Source organism: Hydra vulgaris, chromosome 12 (genome assembly GCF_038396675.1).
Source record: "Hydra vulgaris chromosome 12, alternate assembly HydraT2T_AEP".
NCBI lineage: Eukaryota > Metazoa > Cnidaria > Hydrozoa > Anthoathecata > Hydridae > Hydra > Hydra vulgaris.
Genome location: NC_088931.1, coordinates 83,938,197 through 83,965,922, shown reverse-complemented (window position 1 = coordinate 83,965,922; position 27,726 = coordinate 83,938,197). Strand labels below are relative to the sequence as shown.

At 27.9% G+C, this 27,726-nt stretch overlaps 2 protein-coding genes across 6 annotated transcripts in view; both read left to right on the top strand.

Moving 5' to 3' along the window:
• Positions 1-27,726, top strand: part of LOC100197214 (centrosome and spindle pole associated protein 1) — a 45,654-nt gene that overhangs the window by 6,608 nt on the left and 11,320 nt on the right. For 4 of the 5 annotated variants that reach the window (XM_065814730.1, XM_065814729.1, XM_065814726.1 and 1 more), the window contains exons 6-18: positions 2,950-2,979; positions 3,069-3,123; positions 8,588-8,637; positions 8,834-8,913; positions 9,030-9,120; positions 15,625-15,673; positions 15,860-16,280; positions 16,406-16,542; positions 23,670-23,719; positions 24,172-24,263; positions 24,354-24,488; positions 24,658-24,728; positions 24,946-24,999. In XM_065814730.1, coding sequence (XP_065670802.1) covers positions 2,950-2,979; positions 3,069-3,123; positions 8,588-8,637; positions 8,834-8,913; positions 9,030-9,120; positions 15,625-15,673; positions 15,860-16,280; positions 16,406-16,542; positions 23,670-23,719; positions 24,172-24,263; positions 24,354-24,488; positions 24,658-24,728; positions 24,946-24,999 — 1,315 coding nt within the window. The remainder of the gene's footprint in view (positions 1-2,949; positions 2,980-3,068; positions 3,124-8,587; positions 8,638-8,833; positions 8,914-9,029; positions 9,121-15,624; positions 15,674-15,859; positions 16,281-16,405; positions 16,543-23,669; positions 23,720-24,171; positions 24,264-24,353; positions 24,489-24,657; positions 24,729-24,945; positions 25,000-27,726) is intronic. The other variant, XM_065814728.1, reaches the window with a different exon arrangement.
• On the top strand, positions 16,947-19,723 carry LOC136089074 (uncharacterized). The gene is made up of 2 exons (XM_065814725.1): positions 16,947-17,666; positions 17,775-19,723. The coding sequence occupies exon 2, from the start codon at positions 18,110-18,112 to the stop codon at positions 19,643-19,645; it is 1,536 nt and encodes a 511-aa protein (XP_065670797.1). The 5' UTR covers positions 16,947-17,666; positions 17,775-18,109; the 3' UTR covers positions 19,646-19,723.

The following is a 27,726-nucleotide window of genomic DNA, read 5'->3' as shown; positions in this document are numbered from 1 at the left end:
AATAATATAACAATGTTTGCTATTATAGAGCTTATAACAAAATTTTATTTGTATATTAAAATTTTTATTATATTATTTAAACAAAACGTTTTCAACAAATGCTTTAATGAAATTAATTAAAAAAGAGTTTATTTAATTAAAAATGTTTGATAAATAAATGTTTTAACATGAGAAATTTTTATAATTTAATTTCGTAAAAATGTTTGCTAATTATTAGCAGTTATGTGACCAAAACTTTCATTCGTTCTTTATAAAAAGGGAAAACAGACACTCTAGTTAAAACAGAATGATGTAAGTTAATAGAAAAGAAAGAAAATAAATTTCAACAATCAGACTTTAAAAATGTTGCTTATCAAATTAGTAATTAAATTAATAGTAATTATCAAAAGCTATTTCGTTGATAAAAAAGTCTTTCGAAAACAAAAGAACACCTTGAGCAGCAAAAATGTTGCTAAATGTAGAAATGCAAACTGCGGGAAAAAAATCATTTTAAATAATGAGTAATTTCAATTTAAGTAATAAGTTAAAAAATAAACCAACTTAAATAGTTGTCCGGCAGGGCAACTCAATTGCATGAAAACACTATTTCCAGTAGCCCCTCGAAAGATTCAGGTGGCATTTGCCATTAGGCGACCACAAGTGTACACCACTGATATATATATATATATATATATATATATATATATATATATATATATATATATATATATATATATATATATATATATTTATATATATATATATATATATATATATATATATATATATATATATATACACACACACACACAAACACACACATATAAATATATTTATATATATGTTATTATATATTATATATTAGTACCATAAAAAGTTGTATTTTCTTTGTTTATAAATTTATATTTATATGTAAACTTTTAAAATCTTCCCCAAACACACCCAGCAAAGCATACATTGGTTTATCAGAGGGTGTGTGGAAAAAGAGATATGCAAACCAAAAGCAACCATTTACAAATAAAAAAACTTTCAAATGCAACCACTCTCTCAAAATACATATGAGAAACTTGGAAAAAACTCAAAGAAACACTAGAGTTAACTTGGTCTATCCTAAAAAAACCCCTGCTTGCAACAATACAACAAAAAATGATTACTTTGTTTATAAGAAAAACTAATAATTTTACTTTATAAAAATGCTGAAGAGCTACCTAATAAAAAAGCAGAGTTAATTTTCCAAGTCTCGTCACGAAAATAAATTTTTATTTAGCAACTACAAACCTGATGATTAGATACACGTGGTTGTAAGAATAGTTTTTTTCATATCAGGTTTTTTCTGTTTATTCAGAAATTAGAAATTCATATTAAATATTTGATACAATAAAAAATTTATAAAATTCTAATGAAGTAGTGGGAAACCTGGCAATACTATGCTGACAGCCTAAAGTGTCCATTATTTGTTCTTTTCCATCAAAGTGATCTTTGAAGGCATTTTCTGAGACTGCATAGGCTGTATTTGATGGATGTGTATTCCATGCATTTACCACGCGTTTAGTGAATAAATGCTTCCTCTCTTCGCAATTTTTGGCTAGTTGCTTATAGTTGGTTGTGTCCTTGTAGGCAGTAATTTAATGTTGATGGTGTATACACTTGTGGTACAGCAAATTCTATTTTTTCGATACTGAGAACAAATTTAGTTTGCTGAATCAAATCAGCTCGATTTCTTCTTTTCAAGAATTGGGAGTCCAAAGGTATGAAGTCTCTCCTCATATGACTTATGTTTGATTTTTGTGATGGTTTTGTTGCTCTATGTTGAATACACTTTAGAGTACAAATATCTCATTTTAGATGTGGAGACCAGGCTTGAATACCAAACTCAAGATGTGGTCTGATATATATGGTGTACAAGACTTTCCACAAGGATAGGCCTCTGCTTCTAAAAACTTTTTTGATAGAGCCTAACACGCAATTGGCTCTTGTTGCTGCAGCTACTACCTGATATTTCACTTTCAAATCATGAGAAACAAATATTCCCAGATCACATTCATTTTTGGTGCTTTTAAGTATTTTTCTGTTTCCTAATTGATCGAGCATTGTGTAGTCTTGAGTAGATTTGTTGATTAGGCATTCAACATGCATCACTTTGCATTTTTCTACGTTCAACTCCATGAGCCATTTTTTAGACTAATGTAGTAAATCTTGCTGTTTTCAGCATATATCTTAAGTTGATGTGCTATATTGTCTGGTTGATTGTTTATATAAAGTAATAATAATAGAGGTTTAAGCACTGAACCCTATGAAACACCACTTGTGACTTTCTTCCAATCTATTTTATGATTACTGATTGTTACCCTTTGTTGTCGGAACGCTAGCCAGTTAGCTATCCACATTAGTAGAGTTCTACACATACCATATGCTTTAAGTTTATGTAGGAGCTTTTTGTGGGATACTTTGTCAAAAATCTTTGCAAAGCCAGTATAGATGATGTCTAACAACAATCTCTCTTAGTAATGGATAATCTCTCCTAGTAATCGGCAATCTCTCCTCTCGAAGCAAATTTAAATAAACAGCAGTTAATTTAAATTTATACTACAGCTTATTGTTATTCTGGATTTTTAATTTTTTAAATGATTTAACTTAAACTATAAAATAATTACCCTCTGAATGTTTTTTACTTCAAAGCAAAAAAATACCCCCTGAATGTTTTTTACTTCAAAGCAAAAAAATACCCCCTGAATGTTTTTTACTTCAAAGCAAAAAAATACCCCCTGAATGTTTTTTACTTCAAAGCAAAAAAATACTCCCTGAATGTTTTTTACTTCAAAGCAAAAAAATACCCCCTGAATGTTTTTTACTTCAAAGCAAAAAAATACCCCCTGAATGTTTTTTACTTCAAAGCAAAAAAATATCTTTATTTATAGTGTCCTAGTAACAAAGTTATTGTTTGCTTAAAAATTTTTATTTTTTTGTTAGAATTCAAATGGGTGATGTGTTAAAAGAAAGGTTTTATTTACTGATATTTATTACATTTTTTGTTATCAGTTCAAAAAGAGTTTATTGACAAATATTTAATGAAGTTTTATTCTTTTAAGTGCGAAAAAAAAAGTTATCGAGTTTGATTCTGATGAAGAAGAACTCTTTCAGCAGGTAAATTATTATAAAAATAGGTTAGTAGTAAGTGACCGGGGTTCATATTTGACTGGGGCTGGGTATATGACCGAGGCTGCATAAACATTGATAGATCCTAAAGATCTATCAATGTTTATGCAGCCTCTGTCATTTTTTTATTCCAAAATTATGTTATGTAAAATATGACATGAATCTAGAATAAAATTTTTTTTTTTATACCAGATTTATGTTATATTTTATATGCATCATCATGTATATCAGTGTTTGGAGGAAGATGTGCAATCACACATCTTTATATGACCTCACATGCACAATTTTTGTTTTACTGACTTGGCCACAACTTTTAAATACTTTGATAATTTTCGTTTATTTTTAAAATGGCGCCCTAAAACGAAAGTAAACTAAATAAAAATGAAAACAAAATCCATAAAATGAAAATGAATCTCAACCTAATAAAATGAAAATAAATCTTAACCTAAGGGTAAATAAACAAAAGTAAAAAAGTAAGCTATAAACCAATTTTTATCTTTAAAATTTAAAAGCGTTTTGCTAAATAGACTTGCATAAAGATCAAAGTTTTTAAGTTAATTGTTCCAAAATGATTTATAAATAAATTTTTAATAATTTTGTTGCAGTAAGTTATAGCAGAAATGAATAGGCTTGTGTGGGGTTTATTGCACACCATTTTATGTAAAAATTCAATGTCGTTTTATATAAACCACTTACTAAAATTTAAGATTTATCTCTTCTTTGTTTTTTTACTGTTTTCCTTTTTTTATTTTTAGGATGCCTGTTATTTCCATCATCAAAATTTGATACAAGTGAGAGAACAAAACAGATTATATGTCCAAAAAATTTAAACAAAAATAAAACATCTACAACATGCAATCTACTTGAGAATTATATGCCCCAATATAAAGAAAGAACAATTTTTTTATTCAATTCAAAGTTGTAAAATACTAAATATTAAAGTGTTTAACAACTTCAATTATATTTTAAAAATATGAAAAAAATTTTTTTTTTTAAAATGTGAGTGGATGAAATATGGGTTTAAAAATGATATTATACATGAATTATCAATAACCATATAATAAACTATGCCTAGGGCTACAAAATATCTAGAACCAGTCTTGCATTGTACTATGCTTCATTTGAGGTCTTTTATCTGAAAGAATAGCTATAAATAATGGTAAAAAAGTATTATTCAAAGTTAACTTGTCTAGAAGTTTGGGAGAAATTATGGAAACTGAAAAAATCTTAAATTATCCGAATATTTTGGTGTTAGCTGAGTTGTGCTTCTGTCTAATGTCAACTAACAGTGAAGTTAAAAATATTTCAGCGCATTGAACACAGTTTTTTCAGATAAAAGACTTTGAAGTAATCATAGTTCCATGGAAGAATGCGTGCTAATTGTTGGGAATAACCATGTATAGTCTGATGATCAAAATGTAATATTAAAACTTGCTGTAAATTTGAAAAAAAAATTAACATCACCAAAATCTTATAAATATCAATGACTCTCACATAAAGATAATTGAAAGTGATAACAGTTCATCAGATAGTAAACTATTGGGTTCAAAAGAAGAATATATTGAAAAATGACAATTTGTCCGATGAGAACAGTGAATCCACTGAAATGCAATCATTAAATAATAAATTCATTGGATTCCAATGAACAAGTAGAAGAATTTAGCTAAAAAGACAATCTTTTTTTTTTTCCAACATTTTCACTTCCAACAAGGCTGAAAGCAACCACTATTAGAGTTGTAAGTTACTGGAAAAAAAAAGATAAGGTTTATAAAGCGAGATAACAATGAACAGAAGATTTAAAAGATTGCAAATTATATAAATTAGGAAAGCAAGATGAAGGAAGCAAATTCCAAAAGACTGATGTTCAAAGTAAAAATTCTAGAAGAATAAGAATTTTTGGAGCACTTAGAAACAGTCACAGAAAAGGGATGAGACTTAATTGAATGACAAGTAACAGGAGAATGAATTTTAGTAGTTGGCACAAGAGACACTAGCTCTTTAGAGCAGTGCCCATTATAGTATTAATAGTAGAGAGGAAGAGAAGCAACATTACAACAATATGATAATGGTTGGAGGTTGGCTGCAAGAACAGGTCCAACTATGTTTGCAAAGTGTTTTTTCATCTTACCTAAAAGAGAAAGAGCACCATTGGAAGATCAGCACCAGATATGGCAACAGTATTTCATACAAGGATGGATTTGAGATTTATAGAGATAAAGAATAGAATCCTGAGTAAGAAAGTGGCGAGCACAATAAAGAAATGCAACCTTAGCAGATGCTAATTTTCCATTTGATTTGATATATGGTTTCCAAGAAAAATTGAAAATAAGAGTTAATCCTAGAAGATAAAGGGTAGATGACTCATCGAGTACATTGCCATTTATAAATAAAGAAAGATCTAGATTATTGCGATAATGATTAGTTAAAAAAAATGGAATTTTATCTGAGAAGTTCCACAGTCACTGTGAGCCCCATGCTGTAGCAGAAGTGAGATCCTTTTCAAGCTCAAATTTACAACCAATCAGAGAGTGTTGGCTTCTTAATAACATTAAAAAGAGTGCAGTCTTGAGATGAAGGAGAGCAATAAAGAAGAAAAAAATAGGTGAAAGAGTGAAGTGGTGCTAAACAAAAGCAATTAAAAGAATAGTTTGTGGATTCAAACCTAGTTTCCTGTCTATTGGGTGACCTCTTATGAATTTTAATGCCCAGGTCACGCATGTGACTATTGGAATTTTTTCTTTTTTGGAATTTTAAGATCACAAGATGAGACAGCTGAACTCAAATTAGTGTCACAAAGATCAAGTAGGTCTGGTGAACTTTGCAAGAGATAAGACTTAACAGAAGAAAAGTTACTTTGAAGACCACGAATATTAGTGAATGATAAATTTAGAGAACTTGGTGACAGTTATTTTTAAACTTGGCTCAAAGCACAGATAGTAGTCAGTACACTATTCAATAATCCAAGCAATTACCTCAATATAATTAATAAACCCTAAGCCTTAACAAAGGGCTCCAAATGTGGCCTCTACAATGCACACCAAAAGTACAAACAGGGACACCATCCATGCACACTTTTAGTACTCTAATATTTTACAGCTGTTGATGGAATCAGTCTCTCTGAGAGTTACCACAGAGTTTGTGAAACCTGACTACCAGCCGGCCTCAGAACCGTAAAACTGAGTTTTAGAGCTGTACCCTCATTAGGAGATAATAGAATGAGTTGGCTAGTTATAAAAATAGAGACACAAGCAAAATCCATCCATGGATTCAAAAAGATCCAGCATTCAAAACATCCTTAACTGGAAACAATGTATTATAAAGTGATAAGTGTTATCTCTAGTCAAACTCAACCACAATTAATCTCTCTGACATAATCTACAAATTGGTCAAAACAAAATGATGTCTGATGATATTTCAAAACAAAATGATGATCTTCAACTGGGGGATCTTAATACTACTGATGGCAGTTGATACTACTAATATATACTACTGTAGCCGTATATTTTAGGTTTCTTTATTGCTATTAATAACTTTTTATTAATTTACAATATAAACTTGTTTATAAATATATAAATATATTGTAAAAATAGATAAAAAATGATTTGCTCCCTTGCGGTATTGAGACAAAATGTACAATTTTTGTAAAATATTTTTGTAAACATAAATTAAAAATATTTTTGTAAACAATTTAAAAATCGTTCTTTTTTTTTATTGACATATATAATTCTCAAATGGATTGCATATTGTAGATGTTTTATTTTTGTTTAAATTTTTTGGACATATCTGTTTTGTTCCTTTACTTGTATCAAATTTTGTTGATATAAATAATAGGCATCCTAAAAATAAAAAAACAAAAACAGTATAAAAAAAAAGAGGTAAATCTTGAATTTTAGTAAGTGGTATATAAAATGGCATTAAATTTTTACATTAAATGGTGTGCTTTTAGCCAGTTTAGATAACCGCACTTCAGCCTATTCATTTCTGCTATAACTTATTGCAACAAAATTATTAAAAAATTCGTTTATAAATCAGTTGGGAATAAATAACTTATAAACTTTGATCTATTAAACAAAACACTTTTAAATTTAAAAGATAAATACTTAGGTTAAGATTATATTTATTTTCTTTTTCCAGTTTATGGTTTTTGTTTTCATTGTTATTAAGTTTATTTTCTTTTTTAAGTGCCATCTTTAAAATGCACGAAAGTTTTCAAACTATTTAAAAGTTGTGGCCAAGTCAGCAAAACAAAAGTATTACACGTGTGGTCATATAAAGACATGCAATCACACATCTTCCTGTGAAACACTGTATATGTATATACTATAATCATGATCAACATCATCATCTTATATCATGCATATGTATATATTATACATCATCATGTATATCTATATATTAACATCATCATATACATTTATATATTATACATCATCATGTGTATATGCATATAATATAATCTTTATCATCATCATCTTTAAGCTTTCCCTTTTCTGCTGTTTCTCTTATATAAACAATTTCGAGCGTCTTTTCATAACTAAAGCTCATTCATACAATGTAACTCATCCAAGTTTATTGACTTGTTAGTGTATGACACACATCTATCTGATTATTATCTTCTCTTTCTTTCTAATATTAAATCATTTCTTTCCAACAGTAGTATTTAAGTCACCTTCGGAGGCCTGCACTCTTTATCATTTCCAGTAATTTTAGGGGTCCATAAGGTTCTTTACTCCTGTGTTGTTTCTTATTGAAAATAATGATCCTCCTAATAATCTTAAACCTAAAGTAGCTCTATTTGCTAATGACTCAACTTCTTATATTAACTTTATATTCTTGTCAAAAAATCTTCACTTTTTGATCGCTTAGAACTTTAATCTGTTCTCTCTTCTTTATTATTTCTTTTCATGCTATAAAAGATTTTATTTATCTAGTTTTTTCCTTGCTCATCAGCAAAACCTCAAAACTCTCATCCATCTTTATGTCTTCCTAACTCATATTAACCTACAAATTTTGAAGTATTCAGTGTTTACTTGCTCTTTAAACCTTTTATCCTTTTATTCTTCTTTTATCCTTTGTTTTCTAGTAACTCATAACTTAATTGTGTGTAACCTTGTTAGAAGTGAATTAGTTTGATATATATATATATATATATATATATATATATATATATATATATATATATATATATATATATATACACATATACACATATATATATATATATGTATATATATATATATATATATATATATATATATATGGGCAGTTTCGCAGAGCTGGGACCCCAGTCACTAACTACAAGTAAGATGTTATAACATCCGGTATGTTGTTATGACAACTATATGTTGTCATACCAACATAACAATATAATGTCGTAACAATGTGTTTTTTTTTTTTTTTTTAATGGGAGCTGTTGTTGTTTTTAATATGTCACTGTTATTATTTTAAATAGGTGTTGCAAGCAAAGAATCGAATTAAAAGTGCTGATGAAACTAAGCGAGTGTATGATTTTATTTTTTAATTTTTTCAATGAACATATAATTTTATTTTTACAATTTGCACTTATTTTTATTTTTCCAAAACAGCTTATAATTTATTTTTACATTTAGTGTATGATTTTATTTTTTTGATGAATGAATGATTTTGTTAATACTTAAAATATTGAAACATGTAAATTTATTTTTAAAATTGTTTTCAGGATAAAATTAAATGAGCAAAAAAGATCTTCAACATTTGACAATAGCCATAAGTCATATCCATTTTTATCTATATTTGAAGGTATTACCACTTCATTGCAGAAAATGCTTCAAAAAAAATTACTTATAACTGTATTTATAGTTAATTGCGAACACAATTTTTTTGGTGTAGTCATTTTAATTCATTTTAACTTGTAGATCACAAAAATTCTTTAAAAGCAGAAAAAAGTAAGCAGTACAAGAAAGAATTAGAAGATCAAATAAAAGAAAAGGAAAAACTTAAAATGAGGTAACTCTTAGTAGCTTTTATTTTTTTTTTTCAGGATAAAAAATGTAAACCGTATACCTATAAATGTAAGCCACATACCATACATAAATTTACTCTATACCTGATTTTCACCCAGGTACATAACATTTAGGTACCATTTAAGTGCATAGGAGAACATCATTCAGAATTTAGTGATAGCAAATAAGGTTGTAATGTACATGTGTAGTGGGAAAATTAATCATGAAAATTAATCATGTCATGTAAAATTGTCATGCAAATTAATTTGCAATAAAAACCAACAAACTTTTGATTATATTTAAAAACAAGTAATTGCCACTTACTACTTTTAATTGAAAATAAAAATAAAATAGGTATAAATTGTAGTGGTTGACAGGGGGTCAAATATTTGTAATTGAAATTGTATTTGTATTTGGTAGATATGGGCTAAATTAGCGTATTTGTATTTGTAGTATATTTGATTAAAAAATTTCTTAAATATTTGAATTTGTATTTGATTGAAATGTGTTTGTTACTGTGTTTTACCCGAAAAAACACACTAAACTAGGTTGATGGGTATTTTTTTTTGGGAAGAACCAAGAGATTTTAAAATATGGTTAAATAAGTTAAAAATTTGTTTTTAAAGGATATTTGTTAAAAGATTTGTTTTCAATCTTCTATTTAGTATAACATTTTATCAATATTGTATTTAAAAAATATTTGTATTTTTTCTAAACATAAAATACAAATTTGTATTTGTATTTGGAAAATGCTGATTACATATATTTGTATTTGAATTTGTATTTGGAAATTTGAAATTAACATATTTGTATTTGTATTTGAACAAATGTATTTGAGCCCGACCCTAGTGGTTAGTAATAATAAGAAGCTTAAGAGTTGAGTTATGATTGTTACCACCACACCAGTTTTCAGAAACTTCTCTTTAGCATTGTATTATTACTGGCATTTCTAAAGAGTTTTGCAACAATAAGTTTGTTCTATCAAATGTTATTGCTTTTTATGCTTTACACTACAATATTATTTAGAAATTCACTATAAACAGCTGAAAACCAACTACACCCAAATTTGTGAAGCAGCAGTATACTTACTACCATGGGACAGAGGCTCAAACTTAGCAGTTAGAGCAGGTCCAACAGCATTTACAATGGTTTTTCGGATCTTGTCTTAAAGCGAGACGATCTCAGATCGTTCTCTTTAAGACAAGATCCGAAGCCCTGTTTTTATATTAGGGCTGGTTTAAAGAACAAGCCCTAATATAAAAACAGTATTCCATACCAGATATTTATAGAGGTAGGCAATGGAGTAATAAGAACCAAGCATGATAGAGAACAATCTGAGCACAAACTAGAGTCAGAGACAAGAAGTGATTAAAAAAGACAAAAGCGAAATCTAGAAGTGAAGTTAAGTGATTAGTGTTGTCTAGAGTCACTAAGATAAATATCTGAGTTAAAGATTGAGAAAGACAAAAATTTTGAAATTTAAAGCCAGCAAGATCAAAAGTTGTACTATTGAGTTTAAAGTTGTAGAATCGAGCCATCCAGTGTGATAAGCATAAAAGTCACCAATAACAACATTGTTGGCCAATGGATCCAAGTATATACCCATGCCAAGCATGTAGCTATTGGAGTCTCAATCCGAAGATCCGAAGATTAAACAGCCCAATTTAGTCTAACAAAGAGTAAATCTTATGAATTTTGTAAAAGGTGAAAAAAGAAATGAAAAATTACATTAAGATTATACATGCATACATACACAATCAGTAGTGTATGACACCCTAGGTAGTGACACCCGCAATAATTAATGCAGTTACCTCATTTGTGCTAATCAACTCAAAGTCATAACAAAAAGCTCTTTATGTGGCCATGACAATGCACACCAAAAGTATTAACAGGAATATCTTTGATGCCCAGAATGATACTTAATACTCTGATATTTTATTGCTGTTGATGGTATCAGCTTCTCTGACAGCTACGGCATAGTTCATGAAATGTTATTACCAGCTGGCCTCAGAACCATTAAACTAATTTTTAGTGCTCATGGTTTAAAAGTTATGGTTTAAAAGTCAGGGTTTAAAGTCTTGAAAATGGCAAGAACAAAAAAAGGAACAATTTTTAGCTAAGTGAAAAAAGGTATCAGTTCATAATTACAATTACTAAGCTATGAAAAACAATCAGAACTAGAATATAAGGTTACATTTAGAAATAAAGCTATTTTAGTAGCAGAATCTTCTACTTTAAAGTAGAATCTTCTATTTTAAAGTAGAATCTTCTATTTTAAAGTAGAATTTTCTATTTTAAAGTAGAATCTTCTATTTTAAAGTAGAATCTTCTATTTTAAAGTAGAATCTTCTGTTCAAAAGGTAGAATCTTCTATTTTAGAAGTAGATAGTTCTATTTTAGAACTAGAATCTTCTATAAGCAGATATGATTGCTAAACTTGATAGGGAGATCATGGAAGAAAGTCAAAATCATTAGTGCATTTTGGTAACAAATATGGTGCATAGAATGGAACCTTGAGATACTAGAAGTAAAAAAGAATGCTTCCCATTGACAATGTGTTTTAATGTTGTGTTTTACAAAAAAAAAAATAGTGTATTGCTAGTAAAACATCTGATTTGCAATAATTTACTTGCTCATTTAAATTTTTGACTTGCTTATTTAAATTTTTTTTTATTGAATAAAATCTATTCTCAAGGAGTTTATTATTTAGGCCTGTTGTTATTTTTGATATAAACTATTTACCTGAACAAATAACCAACACCATAATATTGTATCCAGGTGATAACAAGCTTATTGCACCAGTTAGTTCTTAGCAAAGATTGTGATGTTATGCAAAATGATATTGATAAGTTATTGGAATGGACAGAACATGGATTTCAATATTGATAAATGTAAAATAATTCATTTTGGTAAATGCAATCGAAACTTTGATTATTACATGACTAATAATGAGCCTAAGTTCAAATTATGGACAACAAACATGAAAAGAGATTTAGTAGTTTTGATATCAGACAATCTAAAATGTTCAACAAATTAAATGCCAAATTAGAGAAAACTTCTTCACAGGTCAAATAGTAAAATCATGGAATAGTCTACCAGAATTAACTATTAGACCATCAACAATTAAAAAGTTCAAGAGCAAAGTTATAAATTCATCATCAAATACTTTTATAACAAAAATTTAATTTAATAACCAAACTTTATTAAACATTATATAACTATTATTTATTATCTAAATAAGTAATTGTTAAACTATCTTTAAAGACTGTCATAGATTTAACATGTCAATATATCTCAGCTATGCTTATTTTTATTATTTGTCACTTTATTTATTATTTATACTTATATATATATATATATATATATATATATAATATTATTTATTTTATCTTTTGGTTTATTTATGGCAACAATCTGTTTGTGCTCAACAGCTCTGAATTATAAAGTTTATAAAATTTTTTTTGTACTTGAAGATTATCAGTGTCAAGTAGTTGCAGAAATCAGAAAATGATAAAAAATAACTAATAAACTTGTTAAAAATTTTTTAATAGATCATATGATGCATTATAGTTAGGAAGCAATTTTTCAGTTTGAGAATATGAGGTCTGAGAACAACGAACTGTCAACTGGTTCTCACAGTTATTCTCTGAAAACCAGTTTGAAAAGTCTCTAAAATCATACATTGAGTTATTTCAATATACATTTGTAAGTGTATAAATAAAACAAAGATATAAATATATAAAACAATAATTTCTAATATCATATTAATGCTGTAAAGTTTATCTGGCTAATACCCTATATATATATATATATATATATATATATATATATATATATATATATATATATATATATATATATATATATATATATATATATATATATATATATATATATATATATATATATATATATATATATATATATATATATATATATATATATATACCCTGATATATATATATACTCATATATATACATATATATATATATATACATATATACATACATATATATATATATATATATATATATATATATATATATATATATATATATATATATATATATATATATATATATATATATATATATATATACACATATATATATACATATATAAAAATATACATGTATATATATACATATATATATATATACATATTTATATACATATTTATATACATATATATATATATATATATATATTATATATATATATATATATATATATATATATATATATATTCGTATATACATACATATATATATATATACATATATATTCATAAATATATATATATATTCACGTATATGTATATATAAATATATTCATATATATATATATATATATATATATATATATATATATATATATATATATATATATATATATATATATATATATATATATATATATATATAAATATATCTTATACTGCTGATTTAGGTGAGCAGTGTGATGTCATACTGAAATAGCCTGCTGCCGGGTGCTTCAGTACATACAGAGAATGACAAATAGCCTGACTCGCTGTGGAGTGGTGCTACATCAACTGAAGGTTTGGGATGGGGCAGCAATCTTTTCATTCATTATTCTTCGTTTTCTTCTTTTTCTAAAAAAGCCCTATCAATTTAGATAAACAAAAAAAGTGAGCAAATATGCTATAGTAGATATATATGCATACATATACATATATACATATACTCAGAATAAAACATACTGGAACTTTTGTTCCCAAGGTAATAAGAGTTTGCGTGAATAAAGTAAATAATAATTATAGGATATTTTCCTTACTATTGTGCAAATTGTTATGGTCAACAAAATTGATGTCTATTGTTACTCAACCATCAAAACTTAGTGACATCAATAGCTCACCTTGATATCTGGATAATGGAGCTCATGAACATCATTTCTGAACAGAAAGCTACTATCAACAATAGTTGTAAATAAAAGCTTATTAGTCCTTTAATCAACTTTAAAAGCATATACAAATAAGTGGACTTAAAAGAATAGTATTTCTCGGTGATTTGTAGTCCAAAAAGTACTCATGTTAATTTTAAAATTAGCTTTGCCCAACCTGAAGGACAAATAACCAAAAGTAATATTCATTTGACCAGGATATTTTGTATTAAAATTTTTTTAAGACATGATAAAATCTTTTTTCATATAAAATGTTCCTAAAGTGCTCCAAAAACTCTTATTTGTCTAGTTTTTTTCCTCAAACATCAGTTCTTTGAAATTCGCTTTATTCTTCTTGCTTTCCTGATTCATATAATTTACAATATTTTAAGTTGTCTGTCAATTGTTATCTTGCTCTACAAACTTCATCTTCTCTCTTCCAGTAACTTTCAAATCTAATAGTGGTTGCTTGCAGCCTTGTTTGAAGCGAAGATGTTCAATATAAAAATTTGTGATCGCAAATGCTTGAAATAATATACTTTCATGATTGCTTAAATGCCCCATCGCAATTTGCAGTTGCTTAATTTTCCCCTTGCAGATACTCCAAAATTCACACTAAACCTTTTCTCGTGCTCATTAGTGCTAAGCTTGACAACAGTCAAAAATAACTTGGAATCATTCTCAATGAGAATCTTGATTGGGATGAACAATGGACAAAAGTGCACTACAATATAAAATCAATACTATATCTACTCAAATGCCTTAAGCAAATCAGACTCATTCAGCCCAACCTTCTACAAGTCTACAGATCTTATGCTAGTAGCCACCTGATATATAGTGCTCTTGTTCTTACTTTGTACAGTCCTGCTACAAAAAAAGAGATTCAGTATTTTTATAAAAATATCATTCCAAACATTGGAATGGATGTAACCAATTAGAGCAGCTTTAATATTAGTTTTGCCATTGAAGAGTTTCTAAACAAGATCTGTTTTATTAAAAAGATCCTTGCTGACTCATGCCATCTCATAACCACTAAGTTAGCTTACACCAACACCAAAAACCCAAACAGATTCCCATTTACTCTAAACACTGCATAGACCACCACCTATCAACAATATTTTTTTCAAAAATACCTCTGTATTCTTTGTAATGGTGTCAGTGACTTCTACCTGTCACGAAACATTGAGAGCTGCACTGCTTTTTTAATGCATAAATGATATGTTCCTTTACCTGCAATTTTAGCAAGCTTTTGTTTAATATTTAATGACAGATAAAATTGTACAATTTATTACTTGTAATGCTATTTAATTTTATAAATAAAGATTTATAAATAAAATAGTATATATACATATATAAACTTGAAATATGGTTTTAACTGATATAAATTTAAATATTTTTCAAACCAGTAAATAAACAAATACAAAACTCTAAAAAATTTTATTGTCTCAAAATGTTTTATTTAAAATACAATTTCAAAAAATACACTTATACAAAAATTTATATTTTGAATAGTGTAGTAAATAAAGTAGTGTTGATAAATTTTCAATGTTTACATACATATATATGTATATTTATGTGTGGCATTTTTATGTATGTTTTTGTATTCAGGGACAAGCTACAGCGTTTAGGTCGTTTTAACTCTGTCAGTGAGTCTTATGTATGATATTAATTCTTGAATGTAATATGTAAAATGTTTTTTTTTAATTTTCTATAAATTAAAAATATTTTTTTACTTATTATATTTTGATTCATGTAGAAGACTATTATGAATTAATAATATTAATTATTTTTTATTATTAAAATTTCATTATTATTTTTTTTAATTCATAATTTTTTGATTCAGGAAAATAAATCTTTTGCAAATACACAATCAACTTGGTTTTCAGCACAATCAAAAGATAGTATTAATGCAAATGATTCCACTAAATTGCACTTAAATAGAAACCAAGCACCAATCCATTATCAAAATTCGTCTGTACCTTGGACAAATTATGCTGTATCTGCTCCTCCTGTAGGTTATATGCCTGCACCTCCTGTTAGTTATATGGCTGCACCTCCTGTTGGTTATGTGAATGCAACTCCTGTTAATTATTTATCTACAAATCCTGTAGGATATTCTGCCAGCCAACCATTTGTTTATCCACAAACTAAATATGACATGTTTCCTGTAAATGGCTCTTTTACTGCTGCAAATATGCAGTTGCCACCAACGGAGCCTGTTACTGACCATCCAATTTTTGATTCCGGTGGATACAATAATGGTGGTATTTTTATATTTTGGTGTTCTTCATTTATTATTTAGTATCAGTTGATTTATTTAATTATAGTAATGTAAATTATTTAAATTTCATTTAATATTTAAACTAAATTTTTATTATGTAAACAATAGAAAATATTCCAAGAAGAGGATATAATCAACCACCTGGAGGAGCATCTAGTGCTTTTATGGGAAGCTCTCATTCCACAGGGGACATTGATATAAGTAGAGCTAAGAAATTGGCCTATTCTAATGATTTGAATAAACAAGTAATTTCTTTGATCTTTTATTAACAATGTAAAATAAAAATATGAAAAATATTTTTTATTTTATATTGGATTTAGAAAATTGTTTTTAAAATGTTATATAGATAGTTTATGTATAGTGCACAGTGTGCCCAGGACATGAAAAAATTCATTTTTCTGACCTTTTATTTTTTCACTTTAAATTGTAAATTTATGTTGTGTAAGACATATGTAGGTCATGGCAAAAAAAAAAATTATGAATTCATCAAACCATTTTGTTTTTATAGCTGTTTGAAGTTGAAGAAAAAGTTGACTCAAAATATTTGTATTAAAACTGTACCAATACTGTTTTTTAACAATAACTTTGAAACGCTATATATCAAAATTGACTCCATAAATTAAAAAAAAAATTCTATCCTGGTCTGTAAATAATATTTAATTTGTGAATTACTTCAATAAAAATTGAAATTGAAGTTTAAAAATTTGTTTTGTGCAGTTTTGTTTATACCTAAAAAAATTCTAAAATATATGAAAACATATTAATTTTTTTTAAAAACAAAGTCACAGGAAAAAAAAGGCCGCAGGAGGCCGCAAACAAACTCAAATGTTTCATTCAATGTAGACTTTCTATTTTTATGTGTAAAAATTACACAGTCCGGTTATCCCCGGAAATTGAGTAATTTAAGTTTGAATTTTATTTGTTCGTACAAGTTTGATATTTGAGGTTGCGTAATTTATGAAAATAAACTTTCACGGACGATTCAGGAATACCTGTTGATTACATGTGATAAAATGTTATTGATAAAAAAAGGAGAATTGGAAGAAATTTTACTAACCTTGAACATCAAATTAAGTTCATTGGAAAAATCAAAGCTAATTTTAAAAACAATCAAAGTGAGACATAATCTAACTTTAGAAGATGAAAAAGATAACATCAAGAAAATTCTAAAGCAATTTGAAAGACATGTAAAAAAATATTCAAAGTTGAAACAAAATAAACTTGTGGCCGAATTGGAAATTTGGAGAAACGAAGTTGGGATAAAACTGCCTGGAAATCTACCTGTTGCAGCCTCATCATCATCCAGGGGTGATGTAGAAGAAGATGGAGCTCCACAAGCTAAAAGAGGACGGAAATCAAAAAGACTAAGGTAAAAGTTTAACTGTTGACATTTATTTGAATTTCTTAAGCATCATGTTATTTGGGACACCCAGTAGCTATTTTTTTACTTTTCATAAAACGTTATCATTTAATCCAGTGATCAACCTGAAAAACGTACATACAACAAAATTCTGGATGATTTTGTGCACATTGTGGAAAAACATGCGAGTGAACAAGGTGTAGATAAATCAGAATACTTAAAAGAAGTTGTCCAAAGATGTGAAAAAAGATGGGGGAAGATGGAAGGAGTAAAACTTTCAACAATATCGGTACAGGAAGCAATTGCTTTAATTTACAATTTGGATCTATCCATAAATAAATATCAGGTAAAGTATGCAATCAAATACTGTTGTAGTTAATTGTTTTTATAATTGTACGTTTAAATTTTGCATATTTCCCTAGGAACTGAGACTTGAGCTTCTCCCAAAACTAATGTTGCCAACAAGGAATGATGTAGATACCTTTAAACGTACTTTACTACCAAAAGAATTAAGCAGTGACGACAAGCAAACTTCATCCCCTGTGAACAATGTTATCAAAGACACTGTTGAGTCTCTACTAGATATATCCGAGTTTTGTGCTGAAAATCATTCTATACATGTAGAGGGTAAATTTGGACTTGATGGGTCTGGAAATCACAATTATCGTCATCAGTTTTCCGATCCTCAAGATGCAGACTTAAAGGGAACAAATTATATTTGTTCCTTTTGGTGTCCTCTTAAAATTAAAGATTCAAAAAACCAAGTAATCTGGACTAATCCAACCCCTAACTCTATTACTTTTGCCAGGCCTGTTATTCTAGTGAAAGCAAAAGAAACTAGGGAGAGTGTTAAGGAGTATTTTAAAGCAACTCTGAGTCAACTGCCTAAAAATGAAACTCAGCCTATTCTTTCAAAAAATGGGTTACAAATATTTGTAAAAACAGAGATTAGTATGGTTGATGGCAAAATGGTAGACTTATTGGTGGGTGATTCTGGAGCTTTTTGTCACTACTGCAAATGTTTCAGAAGTGATGCCAATGACCTGGTATGTATACTACATGGGTTCACCATAGATAAAAATTACAATGATGTGCTCAGTACCTGGAGAAGACTAGAAAATGGCAAAATCTTGTACAAAGATACAGAAAGACATGGACAATGCCATGAACCTATAGTTGAATCAGATGTAAAATTTTTTGCCATTCTGCATCAAAAGCTTCGTGCACTCAACCACTGTCTGAAAATTTTGTATCACATTGTGGGTAAACAAACCCATACATGGTCTGAGCAGGACATAAAGGTAAAAACTGCTCTGAAAACAGCAAAAAAAAAAGTTATTCAAAACGTACGTGAAAAAACAGGAATGCTTCTTGATTCTTCTACTTCTAGTGGTGGTAACACTAACAATGGACCATTAGCAGATCGTTTTTTTAGTCCAAAAGAAAGAAAGTCAATCTGTTCCATAATTCTTAAAACAGAAGACCAAGATAGCTTCTCGACTTTGTTATCTAAGTTCAATATACTACTTAGCATTAATCAGCATGTTGATGTTAGCAAAAAAGTTGATCCTGATAAAGTTAAAGAAGTTGGTTATGGATTGATGATATTCCATAAACAGACATTTCCATGGGCTATGCTCAGCCCCAGCGTACATCAAATGTGTGCACATGCCTGGGAACTGTTTATGCTTACAGGTGGATCACCCATTGCTAAGTACTCCGAGCAGTCAAGCGAAAGTTGGAACAAATACATTAAGGCTTATAAATCAGGAACAAGTTGTAAAGCCAGACAGATGTCTTTGCAAATTAATACACATGACATTTACTGCAGACTGATGATAAGAACACCTCCAATTATTGCCAGTAAAAAAAGACTTTTGCAATGTGGATTATGTGGAAAATTCGGACATACCACAAGAGGGTGTAAAGTAGACGTGAACAACATATTTACTGAAGAAAAAATGATAATTCAAGAATGTTTTCTGTGACCATATAAAATCAATAAGATTAATATCTGTGTATATTTGTGTTTAATATTAAATTATTATAAACTCAAATTCATTTCATTATGAGTTTCTTGAAATTATTAATAGTCAAACATATTTCATTATGAATTGGATATGATATCCTTTTCCAAGCAACCTAGCTAGCTATGAGCTTACTGGTCACGGGGATCGAGAGGCTATTTGTTATATAGGGCGGGGGGCAGTGGAAGACAAATTTTTTTAAAAAAAATTTTATTTTTTAATTTATATTTTATAGTTTATTTGAAAATTTTAAAAAAAGTAAGAGCATGACTCTTGGCGCCCCTCCCCCTCCCCCACTGTTGCCCCATTTACTGGGTCAGAGTGCCCACACGTAAAAACTAACCTCAGAATCAGATTCTTCAGCCCAAAAAAGTAATATACTAAAGTTTTCACAAGATTTCATTAACAAATAACGGATTTATGAATTTTTTCCAAAAAACCACATTCTGGGCACACTGTGTAGTGTAGTGCTGTAGCTGGTAAAAGCACTAGCAAATATGAGTTGCACACTTTTGCCTTTTCATGTTAATTTTTCTTCAATTTTTTGTTAAGATTTTTCATGTATTATATCATAATTGTTTTTGAATTCGTTCAAAGATTTTGCGTTGACAGCTCCTTCTGGTACAGATTTTTATTATGGTGCAACTCTATTTGTTATAAAGTTATGTCTTATTCCACAAATAATAATTTTCCTATTGGATTGATGAGCTTAACTTGTCAACATCTTCGTTTCCAACAAGACTGGAAGCAACCACTATTAGAGTTGGAAGTTACTGAAAGAAAAAAGATAAAGTTTGTAGAGCAAGATAACGATTAACAGACGACTTAAAAGGTTGCCTATTATATGAACCAGGAACACAAGATGAAGGAAGTAAATTCCAAAGAACTGATGTTCGAGAAAAAAACTAGAAGAAAAAGAGTTTTTGGAGCACTTAGAAACAGTCACAAAAAAGGGATGATACTTAATTGAATGACAAGTAACACGAGAATGAATTTTAATAGATGGCACAAGAGACACTATGTGTGTTATTAGTGCCCATTATAGTATTCGTAGAAAAGAGAAAGAGAAGCAATGTTACCACGATGTATGATTTACAATGTGTTTTTTCACCTTGTCTAAAAGAGAAAGGTCATCATTAACAGATTTGCCCTAGATATGGCAACAGTATGATACAATGATAGGGGGATTCTGATGATGAAGAAAAATAAGATTGACTATTTGAGTTAAAGATAGAGAAAGGCAAAAGTTGTGAGTCTTAATGCTTGCAGAGTCACAGACAATAGAGCCTAGCCATTTAGTGTGATGAGTATTAAAGTCACCAGCAACAATGATATTGGCTGATGGATAAAGAGAGAGGGCTTGATCAATATGATCAGAAATAACATCAAAAAGAGTGCAGTCTTGAGATGAAGGAGAGCAATATAGAACAAAGAGAAAGGCAATCAAGTGAAGTGGTGCTAAAGGAAAGCACATAAAAAATAGTCTGTGGATTCAAACCTAGTTCCCCAACAAATGGGTGAATTCTTATGAATGTAAATGCCCAGGCCAAGCATATGACTATTGGAATCTTTACGAATTAAAGGAAGATAACCATCAACACTAAGATCACAAGATGAGACAGCTGAACTCAAAAGAACTTCCCAAACTCTGTGGTAGCTGAGAGTTACCACAGAGTTTGGGAAATCTGACTATCTGCCAGCCTCAGAACCATAAAACTGAGTTTTAGAGTTGTACCCTCATTAGGAGATAATAGAATGAGTTACCTAGTCATAAAAACAGAGACACAAGCAAAACCCATGCATTGAGTCAAGAAGATCCAGCATTCAACATCCTAAACTGGAAAAAATGTATTATAAATACATCTGTGCCAGCCTAATAGATGAAGAAGGGGTGCAAGGCTGGTCAACAGATAGAAACTATTTACCCTTTATGTCTTTGCCTATGATGCCTTTTATAAGATAGTAGCTGGATATGTTTAACATCTGCCCATAATGAGTATTTTTATTAATACACTATCTCTAGCCTTTACTCAAACAAGAGCCCCAAGGCATGGGGTGTTTCAGGTCGGAGTTGGTTTCTCCTAGCCTTTGCCTAAAATAATGTATACTACAAGGCAGCAGGACATGAAGTAGGTTGTACTGTGTTACATGTTACCAGTAGCAGGATAACCTGACCTGGCTAAGAATATGATATTTCTTTAATTTAACTTTTTGCAATGTTGAAATTGTCAAAACATAAACAGACATGACCAAAACTGTCTCATGGAAACAATATATCCATAGTTATCATGGAAATCATATATCCAATCTATTACATAGTTTGCATATGCTAAGGTTGTTTCTTGCTATGGTGCTTGCCAATTTTTTACTTATGATTACAATCTCTATAAATATATTATCCGTTCTTGTAAGAAGTACTGTTGTCATGTTTGACCTGGTTATTTAATAAAATTATATATACTTTATGTTAACTAAAATATCACTTGATGTTATAGTTAAAAACATTGAAAAGTTTGATATTAGATATTTCTAACTTTTTGTCATTTTAATATTTAAAAAAGTTTGATATTAGATATTTCTAATTTTTTATCATTCTAATATTTATAAAAGTTTGATATTAGATATTTCTAATTTCTTTAATCTTGAATTGTTTAGGTAAAGTCTGAAAATGAAGACATTGATAATAATAGTAATAACAAATCCTTTATATAGTCATAGTTGTAAGAATTAAAATAAAGAATTACAATGAAGTATAATGTATTTTTTAATATAAGGCTTATAACTTTGGTATAGGTTTGTATTGAATGCAAATTTGAACAAGGTTGTTCTATTGAAAATGTTACTCTTTTAGTCAAAGTTCTAAAACTTAAATAAAGTTGAACCTGCTGTTATTACTATACTTGAGGATCTGACTCATAATGGGTAACGTTTAAAATTTTTCATAAGTTTGCATTTCCTTCTGTATTCTACAAATACTGACATACTTATAATGGAGCTATTATATATTGTGTTGCTAACTAAAACACATCTCCAAATACATTTATTTATCTGGTATTTTTCTTTAAACATTAATGCTTTTGTAATTTGTGTTTTCATGGTTTTCTAATTCATACAACTTATGATTTGTCTGCTTTTCTTTCCCTTTAACTCTCTTGTATATTTTCTACCTTTATTATAAATGTTGATTAGTTACTCCTAGATTAAATAATGGCTGTGGTCTTGTTTAAATGAGATTACTTGAAGTAAGTTTGTTTAAATTCTAATAATAACTTAGTGATTGTAAAAAATATATTTTGTATAATGTAAGTACCTAGTAACTATAGTAACCAAATAAAGACTTTGGCCTAATTTTGCTTTTTATGGTTTTCTTTTTTATACTTTTGTTTTTGTTTTAGTTTACTTTTATTTTAACTAGTTATTTAGTTATTTAGGAGTTATTTAGTTTTTTTAAACAGATTGCAGTACAAAAAAAAGTACAAGACAAGTTTAAAATTATATTTTTATAATGTTTGATTATGAAAAAAAAAATACTTTTTTTCATGATGTGGCCTAAAACAAAAATTTGAAAAATTTGTTTTTATTGTTTCCTATTCTTACTATTTTACTTGTTAATGTTGAATAGAAAGTTGAATAGAAATGTTGAATAGAATTAATAGTTAAAAAAAAGAAAGTTGAATGCTATTAAACATTTAAATATGTTGTATGTTATTTAATAATGTCTATTGAATTTTTAATTTTTCTATAGCTTTTAATAATTATTATTTATATTATTTAAAAATAATAATACTCATATTTTCTAAACCATATAATGAATAAAATAATAATACTCATATTTTCTAAACCATATAATGAATAAAATTTTAACAACTTTTTAAAAGTTTTTTTTTATTTGCTTCTTTTATTTTTAGTTTTTATTTGCTTCTTTTATTTTTAGTTTTTCAGTATGGAATTTTTTTTTCCACAATGTTTTTTTTTTAATCTTTAGATGGAGTTAAAAAAACTTTCTGCTAAAAAAGAAAAGGATGAGCGTGAAAGGTTGCATTTCAAAACTTAAAAAATTTTTATGCCAATTATCTAATGTGATGTCATTAGGATATCAATAAAATTATAGTATTATTATAATATTATTATAATTGTTATTATAATAATATATTATAATAATAAATTATAGTAGTATTATAATAAGTAAAATTATAATATTATATAATTTGTGAATTATTTAAGATTACATTGAATTCTTAGTTAAGAATGGCTGAGATTATTTCATTATTTTATAGTGACTATGAATCAACCAGGAAATAATGAAATAATAATAAGATAATCAAGAAATACTAAATAGCAATCATTCAGATTTTGATATAATCTATAATGTTAATATTAATACTGGATTTTAAATTTTTGTTTATACAATTATTTTTTAACTAATAATATTGTATGTCTATTAATCATGTTTAGAGTTTTTCATGTTTAAAACTTATTTTACATAGATATGAAAGAAAATTAGAAACAGAAGTGTATGATCCTTGGGGAAAAGGTGGTGCTGGAGCTCCTATGAGAAATGCAAAAGGAGAAATAGTTGGTAAATAATTGTTAAAAAATGCTAGTTGTTTATTATTTCATTGTTTATAATAGTTATACTAATTAATATGTTTATAATAATTATTTACAGCTGATTTAAGAAAATTTCGTAACCCAACACCTGCTGAAGATTTAAATATGAAAGAATCAAATTCTACTGTTATAACATCTGGAAGTGATGGATCATATGATAATCTAAAAGTCACTAATTTGAAAAATGTAGTCTGTAGGTTTTTTTTTGTTTGAATAGAGGATTTTGATATTTTGATTTTATTTACAAATATTTTTTAAACTTGTTTTTAAAAAAAATATATTTTTTAAATGGTTTTTGTAAAAATGTATTGATAGAAATTAAAGAAAAAACATTTAGTCTCAAGATAAAGTTTTTCCTTTAGCCACTCAAGTTTCAACAACAACAACATATGCTCGTGGTGCTGCTCTTCAAGAATTGAAAGGTCAAATTAATGTAACGACTCTTTGTGTTTTTTTTATTCAAATTTTACTTGTGTAGTTTTAATTTTATGCTTTTTTAATATCTTAGTGCATTAATTTTAGGTTATTATTCACAACCTTTATATGTCCTATTTGCATTCATGTCCTTTGTACATGTTCTGTTTATTTCATGTCCTTCAATTTTTCTTATAAAAATGACAAATCAGAAATTTATTTGTCTATTTTTGTAGAATCCTAACGAGAAGTGTAAACAAGATGATTATAAGATGTTTTTAAAACAACAGGTGATTTATTTTTCTCTCTTTTTTAATTTGTTTTTTAATGGTCAGGTTCTCAGAATTAAATTATAAAGTACTAAGTGTAGATTTTTATTCAAAATGAATTTAAAATGAATAAAAAATACCTTGTTGATTAATAACAAGAGATTAAAGAAATTTTGGTTATCATACAAACTTCTGCTACTAAACACAATGTTTTGCTTTTATTGAGAAAACTATTCTGCTACTGAACAATTCCACACACATTTGATGTTTTGCTTTTATCAAGAAAGTGGAGTTTTATTTTTTTTTTTTTTTTTTTTTTTGTATAAAAAAAGCTTTCAAATGTATGATACTTTGACAAAGAAATAAATATTTCTATATAAGTTAATGTCACGCTGTGATATACCTATTTTGAGCTATGTCTTCGAAAACATAAAGAAAAATAATGACAAATAGTTAATGCAATTATTTAATTGTATATTATAAATGACATTTATAATACACTTATTGCAATATTATAATAAAGTTTATTTTTTAGTTTTGAAATGTAAATGCTGTAACTTTTTTTTTGTTTTGATTTAAAACATATTAACATGTTGTGTGGAGTTTCTCTCTTGTTTTATAGAAGGCCTCCTAAGCAAAGACTTATGTCTTGAAGAAATTTTATTAACAAGGTTCACACCTCTTCACATCAATTAGGCTGATATTTTTTGTGATTTCCATTGACCAAGCTCATACCTCTTCTTCATTGATTAGGCTGATATATTTAAATCAACTTTGAATTAACTTTGTAAAAAGTAAATCATAAAAAACTAATATCGTTTTTCTATTTTCTACCAACATTTGTGCTCTTTAAAGTTTTTTCCTCCATAAAATCTTATTTTTTGCAGAAGATTAGATGCTTATTTGAATTTAATTGGTTGGTTTATATGGATAAGATAAGATACTATGGCTAATAACTTTTTCTGTTTTTAAACGTTTCTTTAAGTTGTTTTAATTATTGTTATTTTTCTCATCAAATTTTTATTACAACAAATGTGTCTATATCTACTGATACATATAGATAGACATGTAAGTTTATTTAGTGGGTTTTGGTTATGAAAAGTTACTGCCAATTCCATATAAATATTTTCAATGAAAAATATCTGTGAAAAAATAATAGGTACAATTTATTACGAGTAGTATAGATAGATAAAAAAAATTTGAAGTGGCCCTTTCTAGTTTCTGTCACAAGCATTTTGACCAATGGTGTAACATGATATGGGTGAGGAAAACACTGTTCTCCATGAGTGCTTAACACAAATAGAAATTATTATTAAGTTTATAAAATATGCACAAACCTAATTTTTCATGCACCATCCTAATTTTTCATGCACCACTCTAATTATTCATGTACCACCTTAATTTTTCATGTACCACCTTAATTTTTCATGCACCACACTAATTTTTCATGCACCACTCTAATTTTTCATGCACCACCCTAATAATAAGTAATCTAGATAAGCAAATGTAAATTTACATTTGAAAGTTATAAGCTCAAAGAAAGGGGGAAAAAAAATTTATTTGGTAAAAAAACACAAAAAACTCCTCAATAGTATTTTTCTAATATATCAGTAATATATAACAATACTTTTTTCTAAATAGTCTTATGTGTATACAGCATTCACTTTTTTGAATCTTGTATTTTTGCAAAATCTATGAAATCGTATCTTAAATCTAACAAAATTTTGTCTCAGAATTGATTTGATTGATTATATATCTTAGTCTTCTCCATAAGATGATAAATCTATATAGTCCTGTCATGAAAAATGTCGGAATTTTTTTTATTGCACAATATTACAAGATCAAAGTCAACAGGTGTTGACTTTGATCTCTATTTCATTGCTTCATTTAAACTATTTCAACAAATGCATTTTGTAACAATGATGGTTGAATGAATATGGTTTGCAATGATGGTTATTTTTAACTCAAATCAAGTTATTATTATTATTTTTTTTTTAATGTTGTTCACCTCTCCAAGACTGAGAGGACCACTGCAGTTAATGAGGCTGCTTTTTACAGCCCTATCTCAACTGCAAAGCATGAATCTTGACAAACAAGGCCGCTGCATGGAGAAACAAGTTGAGCATGGTACTACCAGGGATGTCATGGGAATTAAACTCAGAACTTCTTTCTTATGAAGGGAGCGCTCTACTGCTGCACCACTACTCCATTAAATCAGATTTTTTTGAAAGAAATATATTGCTTTAAACTCTTTGCACATCTTACACTAATCTATATGCTAATTGATACAATAATAGTCAATAGTTATATATAAATATATATATATATAAATATATATATATATATATATATATATATATATATATATATATATATATATATATATATATATATATTCCAACTAGACTGCAAGCAACCACTATTAGAGTTAGAAGTTATTGATTCCAACTAGACTGCAAGCAACCACTATTAGAGTTAGAAGCAACCACTATTAGAGTTAAAAGTTACTGGAAGATAAAGATTGCAGAGCAAGATAGCGATTGAGAATACAAGAATAAATTTTAGTAGATGGCACAAGAGACGCTAGCTCTTTAGAGCAGTGCCCATTATAGTATTTGTAGAAAAGAGAGAGAGAAGCAAAATTACGACGATGTGATAATGGTTGGAAGTTGGCTGCAAGAGCAGGTACAACTATGTTTACATTGCGTTTTTGCACCTTGTCTAAAAGAGTATGGGCATCATTAGAAG